Source organism: Mchenga conophoros, linkage group LG1 (genome assembly GCF_057382185.1).
Source record: "Mchenga conophoros isolate Kocher_MC1m ecotype Shallow Benthic linkage group LG1, M_conophoros_male_GT1.1, whole genome shotgun sequence".
NCBI lineage: Eukaryota > Metazoa > Chordata > Actinopteri > Cichliformes > Cichlidae > Mchenga > Mchenga conophoros.
Genome location: NC_140526.1, coordinates 36,588,573 through 36,605,824, shown reverse-complemented (window position 1 = coordinate 36,605,824; position 17,252 = coordinate 36,588,573). Strand labels below are relative to the sequence as shown.

The following is a 17,252-nucleotide window of genomic DNA, read 5'->3' as shown; positions in this document are numbered from 1 at the left end:
TATCATCCCTAACACCCTGTTCTGTATTTAACTTGACAAGTATTTGTTCATGTTTAGTGTTAAAAAGAGTTTTTGTGTCACTTAACTGTGGTGGAGAGAGTCAGTGTGTGTGTATCAGGAAGACACGCATCAGACTGTCTTAGCTGTGAGAAAACCTGACCCGTGTGATGTTTTCAGATGTTCCTGTTGTGCTCCTGTTGGATTGAAGTGGATGCAAACATGGATTATTGATAATGAAAAGTATCAATATTTCAAATTAAAATTCCATGCTGCAATAAATTATTTTTTTAACAGTGAACTGGAACAGTGTGCGGTGTTTTGGGGAACTGGAAAAGAATATGCTGTTCTTTTAATCTAAAACAATATATATGGTTACACTGGTTCTACCAGAAAGTATTTCCTCTTCCTTTGTCTTCTTTAATAAAAAGTATTTAAATGTACATTATACTGGCTAAGTATAAAAATTGATGGTATGTCTGTTTCCCAGAAGTGATGCTGGAATTTCCACTTGTAAGTGGTTGCATAGTAGATTATAACGCCCACTCCAAACACAAATATGCAGATTAAACTACAATTAAACTGTGTGATGTTTATGCTAATAGCTAGCAAGCTAAGAGTGCAACAAATCTATGTCACGTTGTTTGCAGGTATGTGTGCGCAAAACCTCAGTATAAGGGAAAGGCCTTGCTGATGGATTTATGGGTTCACTGCAGTTTTGATTCATACTGAATAAAACATCTTCAACTAATAAAGATGGCGCCTGTTAAGACTGCAGACAGGAGGAAAAACCAGGCTAACAGTTTAACAATGACATGTCATTAGTCGGTTTGTTAGCCAAATGTTAGCTTTTCTTGAAACAAAATGACATTTGCGTTAACTTTTCTTACAGGCAACACAATTTGGCCATTTAAAGCTAGCATTCTGCTTGAGAAGGCTGATGGCTGATTGACTTAAAAATATGACGTAGCACTCATTTCAACACGATAAGTCAATGTATTCTTTTTTGTCCAGTCTTAGGCTTCAGCAGCCCCATTCATTATGGGTTGTCTTGCAGGTCCCTCCTGAAAGCTGATGTCTAAAGTGTGACAGTTCTTAAGCATTTAGAAGTTCTTTGACTCTACAGTCACATAAGGGGAAACTGGTTAGAGACCACAGCACAACCAGAATTTTTTTTAGCAAACATGTGCAATGGGCGATGAACTACACAGACTGAGTCAGACTCAACGTGAGACCATGACTGTTTGCAGACAGGTTGCCTCTCGCCAGCGACCCGTGCCGTCGTCTTGTGATTGCGTTGAGAATTCAATCCAGTCATTGGGAATCTTCCTCCTACTCACAATTGACGGATTTAAACATTAAATACATTTAAACTAAATATTTTAAGAAGAAGACGCTACAGACAGCAACACTGAGGGTTTACATGATTTTATTTACACTTAAACAGTCCTGTAGATCTGGTCGCTGTACAGAACGTCAGAACTTCACCACTTCTAAAAGGACCTTTGAACATGTGTGAATACACGGTTATAAAATGTGATTTATACAAAGGGCAATTCAAATGTACATGGCCCAGAATCTGCAAAATCATTTATTTTTACAGTACTATTGTTTTTTAAACACAACAGAAATCCACAAATGAATCACAGCCTTTCTAAGCTGATGTGTCATCTCCCAAATCAAAATTCACCAGTTAAAGAGATTTCCACACCTAAAGGTTTGGGGTTTTTTTCAGGGACAAAGACGTGCAACTTGCTAAACTTTTCCAGTTTTGCTTAGCCATGCCACAAATCAAAGACTTGGCTGATATTCATAGGACCTTGGTGATTTCAGAGTCAGGGGTCCTCCTTCAACCACTCTGCCTTTCAAAGCTGGATTAATATCCTCACTAAGGCAGTAACAAATATAAGCGACAGAGGCAATGCACTCCAGGGTCCGTTTGATTTTCTCCAACATAACATCATACGGTCTCTAGAACTTAAATAACCCCATAAGGGTTTTAAAAAATTAAAATATGAACTTTATATTCAAATTAAAAGTGAAGTAGGCTCTTTGCAAAGTTGAACTCTGTTATCTTTACACCTGTCCAAAAGTTAAATCTTTAGTAAATTCAATGGTGGATACAGACCTCAGGGTGTAAACATCTCCAGGTATCAAGCTTTTCATAAATCCCACTTTTTATAATAAAGTCCTCTTTTACTGTTTGTTTATGCTAGCTGAAATAAGAATTCTTAATTTAGCTTTAGTCTGATACAACACTAATAAAACTGGCTGGATGTTGCCAGAGTGAAAAATTTAAACCTTTTCTCCACATATGTTCCCAAAAGATTCTGGCATCCTGGCTGCTCGGTGGCAGGTGACAACCTGCATCCATAGACAAGCAAAGAAGAGACAACACAAAACACAGGAGCCACCTTGAGGTCCAAGACATTAAAATGATTTGGATTATTGTATTAAACCGATATGGAAGCAGAAGGCAATGAGATTAAAGTCATTTGATTCAGCCACAGGCTTAACTGGCTGCATGTGCAATAAACACTCAGATATGCTGTTATTAAATGACAGGTGGGACTTTACAGTTTGTACCATAAACACAAAGCTCTTTTATTAACCTCCGCTAAGACTCATTGATATCTTTATAGTTGGATAATTGTTACCAACAAATCAAAACTTCACTTTGGTTTTCCCTCCAGATAAAGTGATTTAGGTCACATAGATCAATTGATATTGTATGTTGTAAGGGTGATTGTTCACGCTATTTATCCCACACTCCACCCACAATCCTTGACAGCACCGCACTGCTAGTTAACAGCACCGGGTTCCTGGGCTTACAGATACCACCTTCCTCATCAAAAGGTAGACAGCAGCGCTTGCGCTTCCTGAAGCGGTCAAGAAGAGCAATCAGACTCCCTTCTGCCCTCAACACTTCCCACAGAAGCACTACAGAGAGCAACATCTCAGAGCAAACTTCAGAGAATGGTGAAGACACCAGGTCAGGTTGCCAGGTCTCCTCTCTCACCCCCACAGGACCACACACCAAATCCTGCCTGCACAGAGCTGCCGACACGCAAACCGTTTACCATCCTGCCCTCTAAAAAACGCTATCGCAGCATTAGAGTCCTGAACTCTCTTTAAATACACACTATCACACACCAATCCAAGAACTGTTGTATATGCAAACTCTCACACAAAATGTCTCTGTAACTGCTGCTAATTTGTGCAATATTTTCAGTGTCTGCATAACATGAGCACCTATGTTTTTAATATTCATCAGTACAAAGATTCACATATAGTGCCTAAGTTTCTGCTGTGCAATATTTGTAGATTTTGATCTTAGCTGGGTATTCATGTATAATTACTATGACTATAGTGCATGGTGTTCTAGGAGAAACACAGTTTTGTCCCACTATGCAGTCCTTGTGTGGCCAGCATGACAAATAAAGTTTACTTTGACTTTAAATTTCAGTCTGCTGTTATCATCACGAATTAAAGAAATAACTGTGAATAACAAAAAAACTGCATAAAAGGTTCAGTATTATTATTGTTGTTATTATTATTGTTATTATTATTGTTATTATGGCTGACTGTGTATATGTTTGCCATTTAAAATATTTAATTTGAACTAATTCATGCTGTGAACTCTTACAACCCCAAATTCATCTCTCGATTCAGGTTAGACCACGAAAATGAATGTAAACAAATGCGACGCACTCATGTGTAACTCATACCAGTGGCGGATGTGTTGGCTATTATTTTTACAGCCTTTGAACATCAAGTCAAGTTTCAAAGTAAAAAAACAATGGTTTGGTGACATGTTATCTTTTTTTGTGGTTGAGGTGAAGGTGGAGGTGTTACACATGCCTCACTGCTCCATCTATCATAGATTGTCTGCCATCCCTGTTAACCGCTCTGATTGAGCTTTAATGCTGATTGGCTGCAGAAGACTCACCTGTCCGCAATCTGCCCTCTTCCTCACCGCTATGTGGCTTCCTATAGGGCTGGTAACACCTCTGTAACACTGATATGTACTCTGACAACAAACACCCCGCTGAAGAAGACTAAAAGTGGTACTTTTCATGGGGATGAATAGCTTAAAGCTCAGAAATCGTTTTTTGTAAACAAACCCCAAACATACCATTTTCTCTGACAAGTGAAAAAAAATACACTTGATCTGGTAATAAGGACATATGCTCTTCAGTACAAGAAAAGATTAACGTGATCAGCATTCATCGCTCCCTGAGAGGATCAGGGTCATAACATTCACTGATTTAAAGTAATGAACATGATTGTTTTTTTACAATGAAATGTGCTGTTTAATCTGAACTGATTTATGATAGGGTCTTTTACTCTGTCACTGTGACGTGTTTCTGCTGTTTATTTTTATGAAAAAACTATTTTGTAACTCTGATGTTTATGGCTTAAACAGTGAAAAACAAATGCTTTGTAAATGCAGGATCATGCTTTTCCCCTGTGTTTCAGAGAAGGGAAGGTAGACCATTTTTCCCAGCTTGGTCTTTAGTCATAAATACAGGACACTTTATATCAGATTCATTTGATTTTGTTTGCCTCACTCGCCTCTCAGGGCTTCTGTAAACCACCGTGTTGGCTTTACGTTCCTTCACTTTTCGCTGACAACTAGAAAGCCTGTAGATATATGCAATCTGTCTTCAAAATTGATGCAGATCTAATTTAAAAAGTTCCATCTCATAAAGCATAGAAAGCTCACTGAAAACACACACCAAACATGTACTGCATCTTTTCCACACTGAGCGAAAACATTTTTCCTGGTTTAAAACTGCAAGACAAGAAGACGGCCAGTGACCACAGGTCAAAGTCAAACACTGCACATAACAAAAGGACGGTACAATACATAAGCTGACTTTGTATAAATAAAGTTCCAGTTAAAATATTGCTAATATTAGTCTTCATATGATGAAATGATATACAATAAGAATGGTACATTAAAAAAATCCTTTCCTGTTTTGTATTTACAGGATATCTGCATCACTGTCACTCATTCCCAATGTAAGCTGTTGCGGCTCACTCGACACTGCATGGAGAGGAGTTTATGAACGCTGCGTGTAGTGTTTCTGTCCTCATAGATAGAAGTCTCTAAAACTTCAGGCTACATAATGCTGTCCACAGTCACCTGTACCCCTATGAGCGCTTACAGAGTTCCCCCAAACATTCCCGTAGTGCACATTCGTGGTCTTCCAACTGGTTTCCTGAGCTAGTCTTAAAGCAACAATGAGGATAATGAGAGTTAATCATGGTGTGTTTAGGTGACTCTTTACAAGTAAGGCTCTCCAAAAGTCCTGCGACACTCCATGACACCTGTGCTCGGAGGACGGTCACAGTTGTGGGTCAGCTTCACCAGGTTGGGTGTAAGGCGATCGTACGCCAACTTGTACTCACGGTCGAAGGCGTCTGTGGGAAGAGGAGAGATCGGCAGCCAAATAACATGTGGGTGGAGATTTTTTCTTAAAACATTTAAACATGTCAATCAGTTCATTAAGGCTACATGTAACTGCACTCATTTACACTTTTATCTCTTTGAGGACACAATGAGGACTGGCTGAGCAAAACGGAGCCGATATTGGACTTGGAAACAAAACTCAAAAAAATCTTTAAAGTTCTAAAAATCTAATAAATAGCTCGCTAATACAATTGCTGTGAAGAGCAGTGATGCTGCATATACAGTTAGGTTCATTTATAGCTTATTAATACTTCCCCCAAAGTTCAGGTTTAAATGAATTCATGCTGTTTTATGAATTTTACAATAGAGTTAATCAAATGAATTATTGACACACACACATATATACGTATGTTATGTAAGAAACACTCTTTTAAAACATACACATCCAAGACATAAACTTAATACTCACCAATATCAATGTTATCTTTTCCCAGAGCCACCAAGGACAGGAAGAGGATGTCCCTGTACAAACTCCTGAGGAAGAAAGGCGAGGTCACATGCGATCAGTATAAATGGCAGATGAGTGAGTGCTTTAAACGTGTATATTTGAATCACTTTTTCCTAAACCCAAACTGGTAGGTCTTTCTTCCATAAACACAATAATTAGATGAACAGACACGCCGATCATAATGAGCAGAAGCACAAGGCAAACTTTGCTGCCTTCATGCAAACATTCAAGCAGGTATTAAACAGTCATGCTGTCTCCCTTTTCCCTCTCAGGTCCTGTTACTGCAAGTACAATAATTGGAAACTGTGTAAATTGACTGCTCGTTTGTGGTTGTCGGGGTTAAGTGAATGAAAATAAGAACAATAATCAAATCAACTCTCCAAATAACACTCCCTGATGAGCACAGTGCATCTCTCTGCGAGCATGTTTCAGTGTGTCACATTTCCGGACTCTGTGACATACACTTCCCACTAACCCAACGGCACTGACTAGAGGACTGAATTTATATCAATCCACAGCTGAAAATATTACCAAACAAAACTGCACGGCCTGTGTATTTTACACATAATAAATGCCTTATTACTGCATTTGTGGCCAATTTATATTACAATATAACTGGAAAAGCCTTCAAATATGAATTGTCCTTATACGTGACTGAACAGTTGGTGCTGACCTTTGCCTTTTGACCCCGAGCGTCTGCCCCAGCAGCTGCAGCAGCTGAGCCATCGGGCGGCTGACGTCGTTCCTCTGGATGCTCTTCACCATACTGTGCAGCAGCTCCTCACTGAACGGCTTTTCTTCCTCTGGGACTGGCCGAGACACAGGGTAACCAACATCTGGAACACAAGCACACACGCACACAATTCATCATGATTTTGCATCAGACATGTGAAAATAATTTCAATAATAGATCATCTGTGAAGAGTGGGCACTCTCTCTGATGAGAAGCACTTGGGGCTGGGTATCTGGAAGGCATAAAGTGGTACTACACTTGCAGGTGTTGAATAAGTAAATCTAGTACAATAATATTATAATGAAAAACATGGGTTAAAAAGTGGATGCACAGTACATAATGAATGTAACCCGGCAATATACAAATTAACAACTGAATGCTTTACTTGTCATATACATTAAAATAAAAATAATGTTATCTGTAGCTTTTAAGATTTAAATTTAAGAGTAATTATTTGTTACACGTTACGTGGTTCCTTGTAATTACAGTCATTACAATCTGTTCTGCCAAACAGTACAGTTTCCTCTCAAAGCTTAACTAATTCACTTCAGAAACTCTGCTAGAAAACTACGACTCAACATCCTGTCATGAAGAATTGTTGCATTTGTTGCTTTATACTTGACCAGTGTAGTTATCTTCTTTCTCTCTTCAGGTAAGTTCAAATTAAATTATAGTTAAAATTATATATTATACATTATATTATAATTAGCTTATTATAACAGCATTGTGAGAGTACATACATGTGGTAAAAATGTCCTTACAGCAGAGCCCTGACTGCACATGTGCACGTCTCCCCTATTCTGCTGTCTAGTCTCATATTTGTGCCTCCGCTGTGCTGCATAAATAAAACTGAAAATAGCCCCCGAAATATACTTCAAACAGTTACCATAAGATTACATTACATGCAATACAACTGTTCACTGATATTTCTCATTTATTCTCAGCACAGAACTGCATTATTACTGCTCCTACCTACATACTGCTTCACTTTTTAATATAAAAAGATGGAAGTTTTATAATATATGTACACATATCCAGGAACACATATTACATTCATATTTTGCCTTTAGTTTCATATAAGTATTTAATTACTATTGATATAGTAAATGATATAGTAATGTTGTAAGATGGGCAGATACCCTCAGGGATAAATACATATTATCAGACATTTTCATGCATGCACAAAAAAATTACTACTACTATACTCAAATATTAGCATAAAATATATTTTTGTTTATGAAATTGTTAGAAGTTACATAACATACTAATTTCCTAGGATACTAGGGCCATAAAACACTGTCATGTCTATATTTACAGTTTAAAGACCCACCAGTACTGCAACCTGAAGCTCTGTACTAACTTCCTGTTAGTACATATAACATAGTATGATTTATATAAAACTATTTCTGAAGGTTAAAAGTTGCAATATATTTAGAAGCTAACTTCTAATAAATAAGAATGTCAAACTTTACACAGATTGCCTGTTAAACTACAAACAGTAACAGTGTTCAGGAGTGGCAGCGGTCGGTGTTCAGTACCCAGCCCTTTAAGCACCACACGTTGCTGAATGTCCTCATTACAAGTGGACAAACACAGCGGACAGTCACCACAGATGCAAACCCACGTTCAAATACAGAGCAGGGCTGTATTTGAGGCAAACATGTCAAAACCACCTCAGAGTCAAAGTCTCAGTAAGATTTTACACCGCACAAACACTTTCATTCCAACACTGGGAAACCAGCCGCTGACTTTCCACAGACAACACTGCAGTGCAACAAGCAAAGGACACAGAACAGAGGGAAACAGCCAGAGCAGAGGACAGCACACAAACAACAGGACTCATCTGAGGCCGTCTGCAGCAGAGGTGAACACTCACTCTCTAACAACAGAGTACAATTAAGTCCTGCAAGACAGAGAGCAGACACAGCCTGTTAGCACACAGATCGGCCACTGCGCCTCCTCCTCCGTTAAACAGTCAGTTACTGCAGACATGTTAGCACCAGGCTGTGGTATTCGCCCTCACAAATCCAGCTGTTCCCAGGACTAAAAAAAAGAAGACCCCCCCCCCAAAAAAAAAACCAAAAACCCTGCAACTTCAGACTCATTTAAACGACCGGGCTTTTTTTGAAATTCTAATTCTCATTTTAATCCTGAATATCTTTTCTTTAGTTTAACTCACTCTTGTGATTGGAACTTGGAACATAACAAGTTTCAATCCTGAGAAATGCTGAAAAACAAAATAGTAATCGATGAGCATTTCCATCCTTTATCTGTTAGTAAGGACAAACTGGATTACTTATTTTTAAGCATTTTTAAGCATACTGTATAAAGCATTTTAGTGAAAGCTTCTGTAATTTTTCAGCCACACATTTCATAAATAATCTTATTATGTTTTACTTCGTGCTACTTAGAACTCTGTGTTACAGCCCTGGCCATAATTTGGATCACAGTGGCTGGATTTAGTTCTGTGTGTTCTGTTAAGAGTCTCTGGAGGTCATTCCTGATTGGAGAGCTGGCAGCTGCTGATTGGTCCCAGGGTCAAGTGGCTGTTTTAAAAACCCTCTAAAGCAGTTGTCCTGACAGCAGCCCCGTCCTTTGTGTGGCCTTTGTATGAAGACTGATAAACAATACTACTTCTTCCTAACTTTGCTACCTAGTGTGGATTTAGGGGTGTTTAATTGTGATGGATCTTTGGGAGAGCAAATGACAGTTACATTTTCTTGTCTTTTGATTGTCACCAGTCAGGCTTTCATTCAAGTTTAGCCCAGAAAACTTCCAGAAACCTCAAAAGAAAATATAATTAGAAAAAAATGTGCATCTACTACTACTACTATGTGAATATTAGAAGTCGGTGGAACTAATTCAAATTTACTGAAATTATTAAAACACAGCAGAATATATTCAGTTTGTAACTGTAATTAAAAAAGTTTGAGGCGAGCCCATGTTTGGATTTTCTTTTGTTTCCCACTTTTTTGTTAAAATATGGACAAAATTAGGCAGATGGAAATGTACTTACTAATATTATAGATGAGTGGTCTCACCTTTAAAAACAATATTATTGTTCAGCATATATACACAGGAGGCTTTCTGATCAAACTGCTTCTAGAATATATATACAGTTATTATTTAACATTGTTGAACATCTGTACTAACATTAAAACGAAGTGAGGCAAAAAAAGCTTATGCATAGATATGTTTTATGCATATATGCAGGCATATACTCACCCTAACACACATAAATGTGTTAAAAGGGTTTTTATTGAATTTCATAAAAAACGTTAATTAACTTACCTAACACACACAAAAAAATCTCTCTCTGTTTTTGGTTGAGAGCTGCTGAAAGAACCTCCATCTATACACAGGTTTTACAATATTCTCTTCTTTTTTGTATTTTCATTTTGGACAGACGGTTACAGGACCTGAGCAAATTTCCCCAATATCTGAGGAAATAGAAAACATGTCCAAGCAGTGCAACTCACTGTATGTGTTCCAGAGGATGTACAGAGGCTGGATGGGGTCCTGGTGCAGCTTGAGGTTGTCCCACAGGATCTGGATCAACACATGTTTACTGTCCTCAGACATCCAGTGGTGAGGGATCTGAGAAGAAACAGTGTGAGTCAGACGTGCCAATGCTGAAAAATGCTGTGAAACAAAAAAATATTCCTTTCTTTTTTCTTCCATTATCACAAGCCATTGGATCTTTTGTGTGTGTGTGTGTGTGTGTGTGTGCGTGTGTGTGCGTGTGTGTGCGTGTGCGTGCGTGCGCGTGCGTGCGTGTGCGCATGTCCGACCTGGGAGTCTCTGTTGCAGTGCTCAGAGGTGAGGATGAGACCTGGCAGGTTGCTGGGTAGGTCCAGCCGTCTGAAGTACCAGACCAGGTTCCAGTAGATGATGGGGTGATGGTCCACCATGTCAGCCTCTGTGATCACTGAGTCGCCCTCGTTCTCCAGCAGACTCTCGAGCTCCTTCCACAGCACCAGTGGGCTCAGGTAGGGAACCGTCACAGGCTCTGGGTTGTGAAGCCGCCACTCCATACTCAGTGGGTCCTGAGTGTCACAAAAAGAGAACTGCTTAGGTTCACAGCCAGCTTGTGCTCTAGAGCCACGATCTGGCCTGGGAATTCCTCTGTGTGGGCTGCAACCCAGCCCCAGATAAGCAGACGAAAGTGAATGGATGGATCGATGGATGACAAATGGTAATGGCCTGCATTTGTATAGCACTTTTCTAGTCCATAGGACCCCAAAGCGCTTTACACTACATTCAGTCATTCACCCATTCACACACACATTCACACACTGGCAATGGCAAGCTACATTGTAGCCACAGCTGCCCTGGGGCGCACTGACAGAGGCGAGGCTGCCGGACACAGGCGCCACCAGGCCCTCTGACCACCACCAGTAGGCAAACATGGGGTTAGTATCTTGCCCAAGGATATTTGACATGCAGCCAGGATGCAGCCTGGGATCGAACCACCGACCTTCTGATTAGTGGCTGACCTGCTCTGCCACCTGAGCTACAGCCAAATGACTTATTTATATATGCAGGAGATGTGAGTGATTAACATTGTTATGGTTAAATATTAATGAAGACAGGTTTGAAGTTATCCAACACAAAGGGATATGCAGCAACAGGTTTTTGTTTTGGTTTGCATTATTTTCAGAACTGGACGTTTTAAAACCTCTGTCTCTCCTTTCATTGTGTATTTTGTTCCCAGAGTAAACTACTAGAGGTACCGAACATGAACACTTAAGTTCACGGATTCAAGACATGCCGTACACACACCAGTCCAGCCTTACCGTGGCTTCGTTCAGACAACTGGGCAGGCTGCCTGATGTTGGCAAACAGCAGTTGTGTCGGGTCGTTTCATCCAGAGGACCAAAGGCGCTGACACTACGGGCTATAGGAGCTCCAGAGGATAGCGCCCCCTGCCGGCGTTCTACGGGTATATTGATGCCTTGATCCCTGGTTGACCGAGACCTGCAAAGATACAGCAAAGACAATTTGGCCCTTTTTCCCATAGACAATACTGACTATTTGAACATAGGGTCAATGATTAGGTATAGTGTTACTTTTCTATAAACAGCAACACTGATTTCTTTAGATCACATTAAGAAATTTCACTCTGCCTTCGAATTACAAACTGTATATTTTACAGGAGAGTGTCAGGGCAGCAACCTGAAGCAAACAGTGACTCAAAGCACAGCAGGAATGAAAACCAGAGTGGCTGGAAGAGAAAATTCAGGTTTTAAATGGCCAAGTGTGAATACTAACTTTAACCAACTTGAAATCCTGTGGCATCACCTGACTGATAAACTGAAACAGGAGCAATAGTTCAAAATCCCTTCTCATCCTGCAGCTAAAGGATGTTTTCACATGTTCAATTATTTGCCCACTGTGTACTGAGCTGTGTTTAATAAAGACCAGACAAATTTTCATGGTATTAATTTATTCAACTTGTACTTGTCTACACTTGGATGCAGATCAGGGAACATAATTCAAAAGCAATTAATGCCACAATTGTGGTAAATACACATCTGTTTGCTTGCTCTATGTCAAGTATTTTAGCGATATATCTGTTTCTGTTCATCCCTATTGCTCACACATTTCATAATCTCAAGTTTCCCCCCAAATACCTCACAAAATTGCACCTGCACACACACACACTCACACAGGCACACACACACTGAGCTTTGTTAGGACAGGTGATGCAGATTCACTGCTCTTTTACAATGCAGATGTGGAGTGTGTGGATGCAGCTACAGTAGCTTTTCAGTTCAATAGCATTGTGTAACCAGACAAGCTGCATGAAGATGAGCAGAGGTCCACAAATAAATTAAAAAAAATAAAATCATACAGCACATCTAAAACTAAACTACAGGAAGAACAAAATTTTTAATGATGATGATGATCATCGCACTGTATTTCAGATCTCAGGCCATAATAACATTGTAACAGTTGTACAAGACACGAGGTAAAAGATACGGAAGCACAGACAACAAACAAACAGAACAAAAAGAAGTCCTTTTAATCTGAAGGTGTCTCAACAGTGCAGTACTTATTTTAATTTATTTTTTCATATTTTAGACAAAGCACCATCTTTTCATGTTTTCATGCATTGCTTGTTAACAAATATTGTGAAAGATTTTAAAAACATTTGTATGATTATTTGTCTCACTAACATGTTTTGATACTAAATTTAAATCAGAAATGAGCAAAAACATAAGTAGCCAAAAGCTCCACTACATTCAGGTGTGGTATGTTAGCAGCAGCTAATGTAGCCTCAAGCTTTTCATTATACAACAAATGTTTTGTTTATCTCTGTCAGTCAGTAATTGTGTTCTTTTTACTGTACGTGCTCCAGTTTCAGTCAGAGGGTTTCATTTGTCACTACTGTCCACACTTTAATTCTTAAAGAATTTCTTAAATTTTCAAAAGAAAACTAGCAAATATTTTGATTTTGACAAGAGCATGTAAACAAATGTAAATGTAAGAATGTAGTTTAACACTGAGTATGAGTGCATACCTTGCTGAGCACTCCTGCACAGCAATCATAGGGGACTGAGGGGAGATAGCTGTCGTGGGACAGGGAGTAGACAAGGTGGATGTCCCTGTGTCCAGCCCTGTGGAGGCAGAATATGACGAGGTCGTCGCCTCATCTACTGATGGGCTGCCCTTCAGGAAGAGCCTGCAGAGAGGAGAGAAAAAGGAAAAAAAAACATTACTTAATCAGTACTTAATAAGACATTTCTCAAGTAGTGGAACTTTAAGTAGAACTTAATCACAATGAAGGTTTTGTGCTTGTCTGTATTCTTCTTACTTACCTGAAGCAGCGTTATCGATACTGAAGAGAACATCAAGTAACAGAAATAATCAATTACACCTGTGGGGTTCTTTGCTTTTGAGACCAAAAGCACTCAAGTCTGGAGCCCACTTACAACATTTTGGTGTCGTCTAAAAAAATGATATGACTTTTAATTTAGTCATATCTCCACTTGGATGTGCTTATGCTAAAGCTAGGCTAACACAACATCCATAAAGTTCTGATGAAGGTCACCTTAGTTTCAGTGTGTTAAACGCGTAATAATTAATGACTAAGAATGTACGTGTCTCAACTCTAACTTTTGGTTGAACTTTATTTGAAACGAAGCAAGCCTTAGATCATTTAAAAAGTAACTTTACATAATTCTGGCATTTAATCAATATGGACGGAGGGGGAAAAGATGAAGGGGAGAAGAATTGAAGGTGATTTATTTCATCTTTTTTGACAATATAGTCAATAGTCAACAAGCACATAAAAACAGCATACACACATACAGCACTTGAGCATTTGCCTACCTGCCAGGTCCTCGCATGTCCCTGATCTCCACATTGAGGAACGGCAGGAATGGGTTTCCACAGAAGGGGCAGGTGGTGTTCAGGTTGGAGTCGTCTGCTGTCCAGCCGGCCATGATCTCCTCATCATACACCAGGCAGTCGCAGGTCTTACAGCGAGAACAGCTGGAGATCAGCAGCTGGAGGAAGAGGACACAGACGCAGAGACACGTTTAGCTTCTGTGGAAGATTAGTTTTGATATTTTTTATCTTGCAGTTTTACCTCCATGGCGTAGTTGTTGAAGATGCTAGTGTTGCTGGTGTACCGTGAAGAGCTGAGGTCCGACTTGTCTGGCAGAGAGAAGCCAGGCAGTCCTGCATCAGGATGAACAAACTGTCAGAATATGTGAGGGGGCAATTATATTTATTTGAATTTATTCTTTATTCTTATCAGACTACTTGTCATTTTCCATCTTGGTGTGTTAATGTTTGCCATAAAGAACAGGCCAGACTACTGAAAGCAGGTCTAAAGCATACTGTAGATAATCAAATTCTATATTCTTCTATACAAACTGCAAAGCTTTGTTTTTTCATTGACTACACTAAAGAGGAAAATACAGCGATAGCATTTCTTGGTTGATAAGTAGAAACCCGTTGCCTAGAATCAAGCATTTATTTATACAGTGCTTTTCACATAAACACAGAGTGCTTTATGAGTCCAACACAACGCACATGAGAATGATATTAAAGAAAGAAAACAAAGCAGCACGAAACAGAAAGAAATTAAAAAATAAAAAGCAAAAAATGCACAATTTTTTAAAAAGGAAAAAGAACATTCATTTGAGTGAATCTTGTGCTGACCAGGGAGCAGAGATGTGGGTCTTCCGTAGCTCGATCCTGCAGTGGGACTGTCCAGATGGCTGCGGAGGGGGCTGCGTCTGGGACTCCTGCGAGGTCCTGGAGGGCCAACAGGGCCATTCCTCAATGGAAAGACCATTGAGTGCTCTGTGTCTCCAGAGTCCTCATCTAACAGTGAGGAGCAGTCTGGATCTCCCGCACCGAGGGAGGACACGCTCAAACGGTCACTCTGGCTGTCCTGGATGAGGAGAGCAGAGCATTTCAGTTTTTGCCAGTCTAACTTCAAACTTTCACAGCAACTGCAGATTATTTTAAATGACTTATTAATAACTCTGACTGCCTCCAAGAAGATCAATGTAAAAATATAAACGAAACCACAGCACGAATCACTCAAATCTACAGGTACAATATTTAGTTGCTTATATGAAAGAAAACAAAAAAACAACAAACTGTGCTACTAAATTGTGCAATTTATTTAGGTTTTTCAGGGGGAAGAATTCACATGGATAATGTGAAAGTCTCAAAAAGTCCAATGAGGACACACATTTCTGAAATGTCTCACAAAAGGAACACTCACACAGTTTGCACATGGCAGGAGAAGATTATGTACTGTCTTTGGGAGAGATTTTTGTTTTGTGGTGTTTCTTCTCTATTGTTTTGGAAACTTTATAATAAAGAGCAGAACACAATGACACAATTACTAATGTAGGATTTCACAGAATCCTGCTGGACGGCCACAAGATGGCAGCAGCACACAGGCTTTGGTCTCATTCATATGCTGAGTTATAGAATAGTTAATAGTTGATGTAAGTCACTGGCACAAACTTGTTACAGTGTAGAAGTACAGATTCTCTATCAATAAGACTACAGGCGTTTGCACAGTAGTTGGAGATATTTTTCACTTAAAACATACATTATTGGTTTAAAATTAGGGTGTAAATTCACATCTAATACTCTAAAACAAACAAAAATGGTGGCGTCAGCCAGACGATTTTGAGAAATCTTGAGGTTCCTGTGAATTTTCTCTAAAATATCAAAATCAAACTAAAGCCTATTTTGTATGTGGTCAGCACACCATATTTATTTTTTTCAATGAAAAGAGAGAGCAGGACTCTGTACCTTGGTGGGTGTTGTGTATGTGGCAAGGCGCGTGTACCAGCGGCTCGCTTTCTCTGCTACTCCCTTCCCAGCAGAGAACATGCTGGTCTTGAACACATCCAGTGTTGGCGTCAGGAGTGTATCTAAAGCAAAAGAGGAGGAGGAGAGTGAAGGTGACGTCAGGCTCATCCTGTCCGCCCTCTCTCTGTAGGGGCTGGGTCGAGGACTCGGGCTGGGGGTGGTGCTCAAGCTTCGAGTTGGAGGCGAAGACCACAGATGTTGGCGCGAGATGGGCTGCGAGGGCGACGGCGGCTGGAAGGTGCGGGAGCGAGACACTCCTGCAGTCCTGAGGGGGGAGCTGTGGGGGAGGCTGGCTCTGCGGGAGGAAGCAGAGAGTGAGGAATGGTGGAGGAGGACGGGGCTGGCTGGGTCCTGGAAGTCCAGACTGGGCGTGCGGCTGCTCAGCGGGCTGCCCATGTGGTTCATGTAGAGCTCAATCTCCCTGGCCAGGTGCCTCCGGGCACTAGGAGTGCTGGCCTGGTCCCCCTCCGTGTACCGTTCCTCATTTTGCTGATCAGACTCTGCTGCCAGGAGGGAGAGAGGGTCGTAGCCTGTTTCAATACCTGTGCGCTTCACAGTGCCTCTGTTTGTCATGGTGCTCACACCACCATAGCTGGCGCTACGTTCAACAGCTTTTTTATAAGGTTTTGCCCCCTTAGAGGGCTTTTCGAAATCCAAATCCTCCAGATCAAAAATGGCCTCTGTATTGTTCCTGTCCTCATCGCTGGAGTCCTGCCGCTCCGCCTCCTCATCCACTTCCCTGTGATCACTACTCCTGGCAGCGTGTGACTTAGCAGCTACCCCCTCGAGCCCACCCAGAGCCAGGGAATGAGGCCTCCTAGCCTTAGTGAAGTTGGCACCAGCGAGGATTTTAGCATCTGCGCCCAGGTGTCCTGCGATTTTATCTGGATCAGTTTCACCCTGGCTCATGCCCAGGCCCAGGACAGTGGTGCCACTCCCACTGCTTCCCACAGTGTCACCACTCAGCCGACGGCTCTTTACACCCTGCCAGTCAAGCGCAGAGCCACTGCTGGCGCTGCCCACCACCTCCTCCAGAGTGCTCTTATGTCTCCGGAGCAAACTGTTTGTCTGAATCTCACCAATCTCATCCAGGGAGGTAGTGAAGAGGAGACCTGCAACGTGGTCTGGCAGACAGGGAGAAAGAGAAAAATGGCATTTGTATCAGGAGATGGCACGAGTGAGCAAAGGAAGTGAGATCACTTGACTTGTTAATTTTCAATGTTAGAGAAAAGATCATGGCCTCAGTCCAG

At 40.7% G+C, this 17,252-nt stretch overlaps 1 protein-coding gene across 5 annotated transcripts in view; it reads right to left on the bottom strand.

Moving 5' to 3' along the window:
- Positions 1-1,409: 1,409 nt before the first annotated feature.
- LOC146583734 (C-myc promoter-binding protein-like) overlaps positions 1,410-17,252 on the bottom strand; it is a 90,242-nt gene continuing 74,399 nt past the window's right edge. For all 5 annotated transcript variants that reach the window (XM_085276612.1, XM_085276603.1, XM_085276630.1 and 2 more), the window contains 11 exons: positions 15,943-17,126; positions 14,827-15,061; positions 14,249-14,340; positions 13,990-14,165; positions 13,178-13,339; positions 11,451-11,631; positions 10,446-10,700; positions 10,134-10,251; positions 6,595-6,757; positions 5,883-5,947; positions 1,410-5,424 (listed from right to left, as the gene is read on the bottom strand). In XM_085276612.1, the coding sequence (XP_085132738.1) occupies positions 5,288-5,424; positions 5,883-5,947; positions 6,595-6,757; positions 10,134-10,251; positions 10,446-10,700; positions 11,451-11,631; positions 13,178-13,339; positions 13,990-14,165; positions 14,249-14,340; positions 14,827-15,061; positions 15,943-17,126 (2,768 nt within the window). In that variant the 3' untranslated portion in view covers positions 1,410-5,287. The remainder of the gene's footprint in view (positions 5,425-5,882; positions 5,948-6,594; positions 6,758-10,133; positions 10,252-10,445; positions 10,701-11,450; positions 11,632-13,177; positions 13,340-13,989; positions 14,166-14,248; positions 14,341-14,826; positions 15,062-15,942; positions 17,127-17,252) is intronic.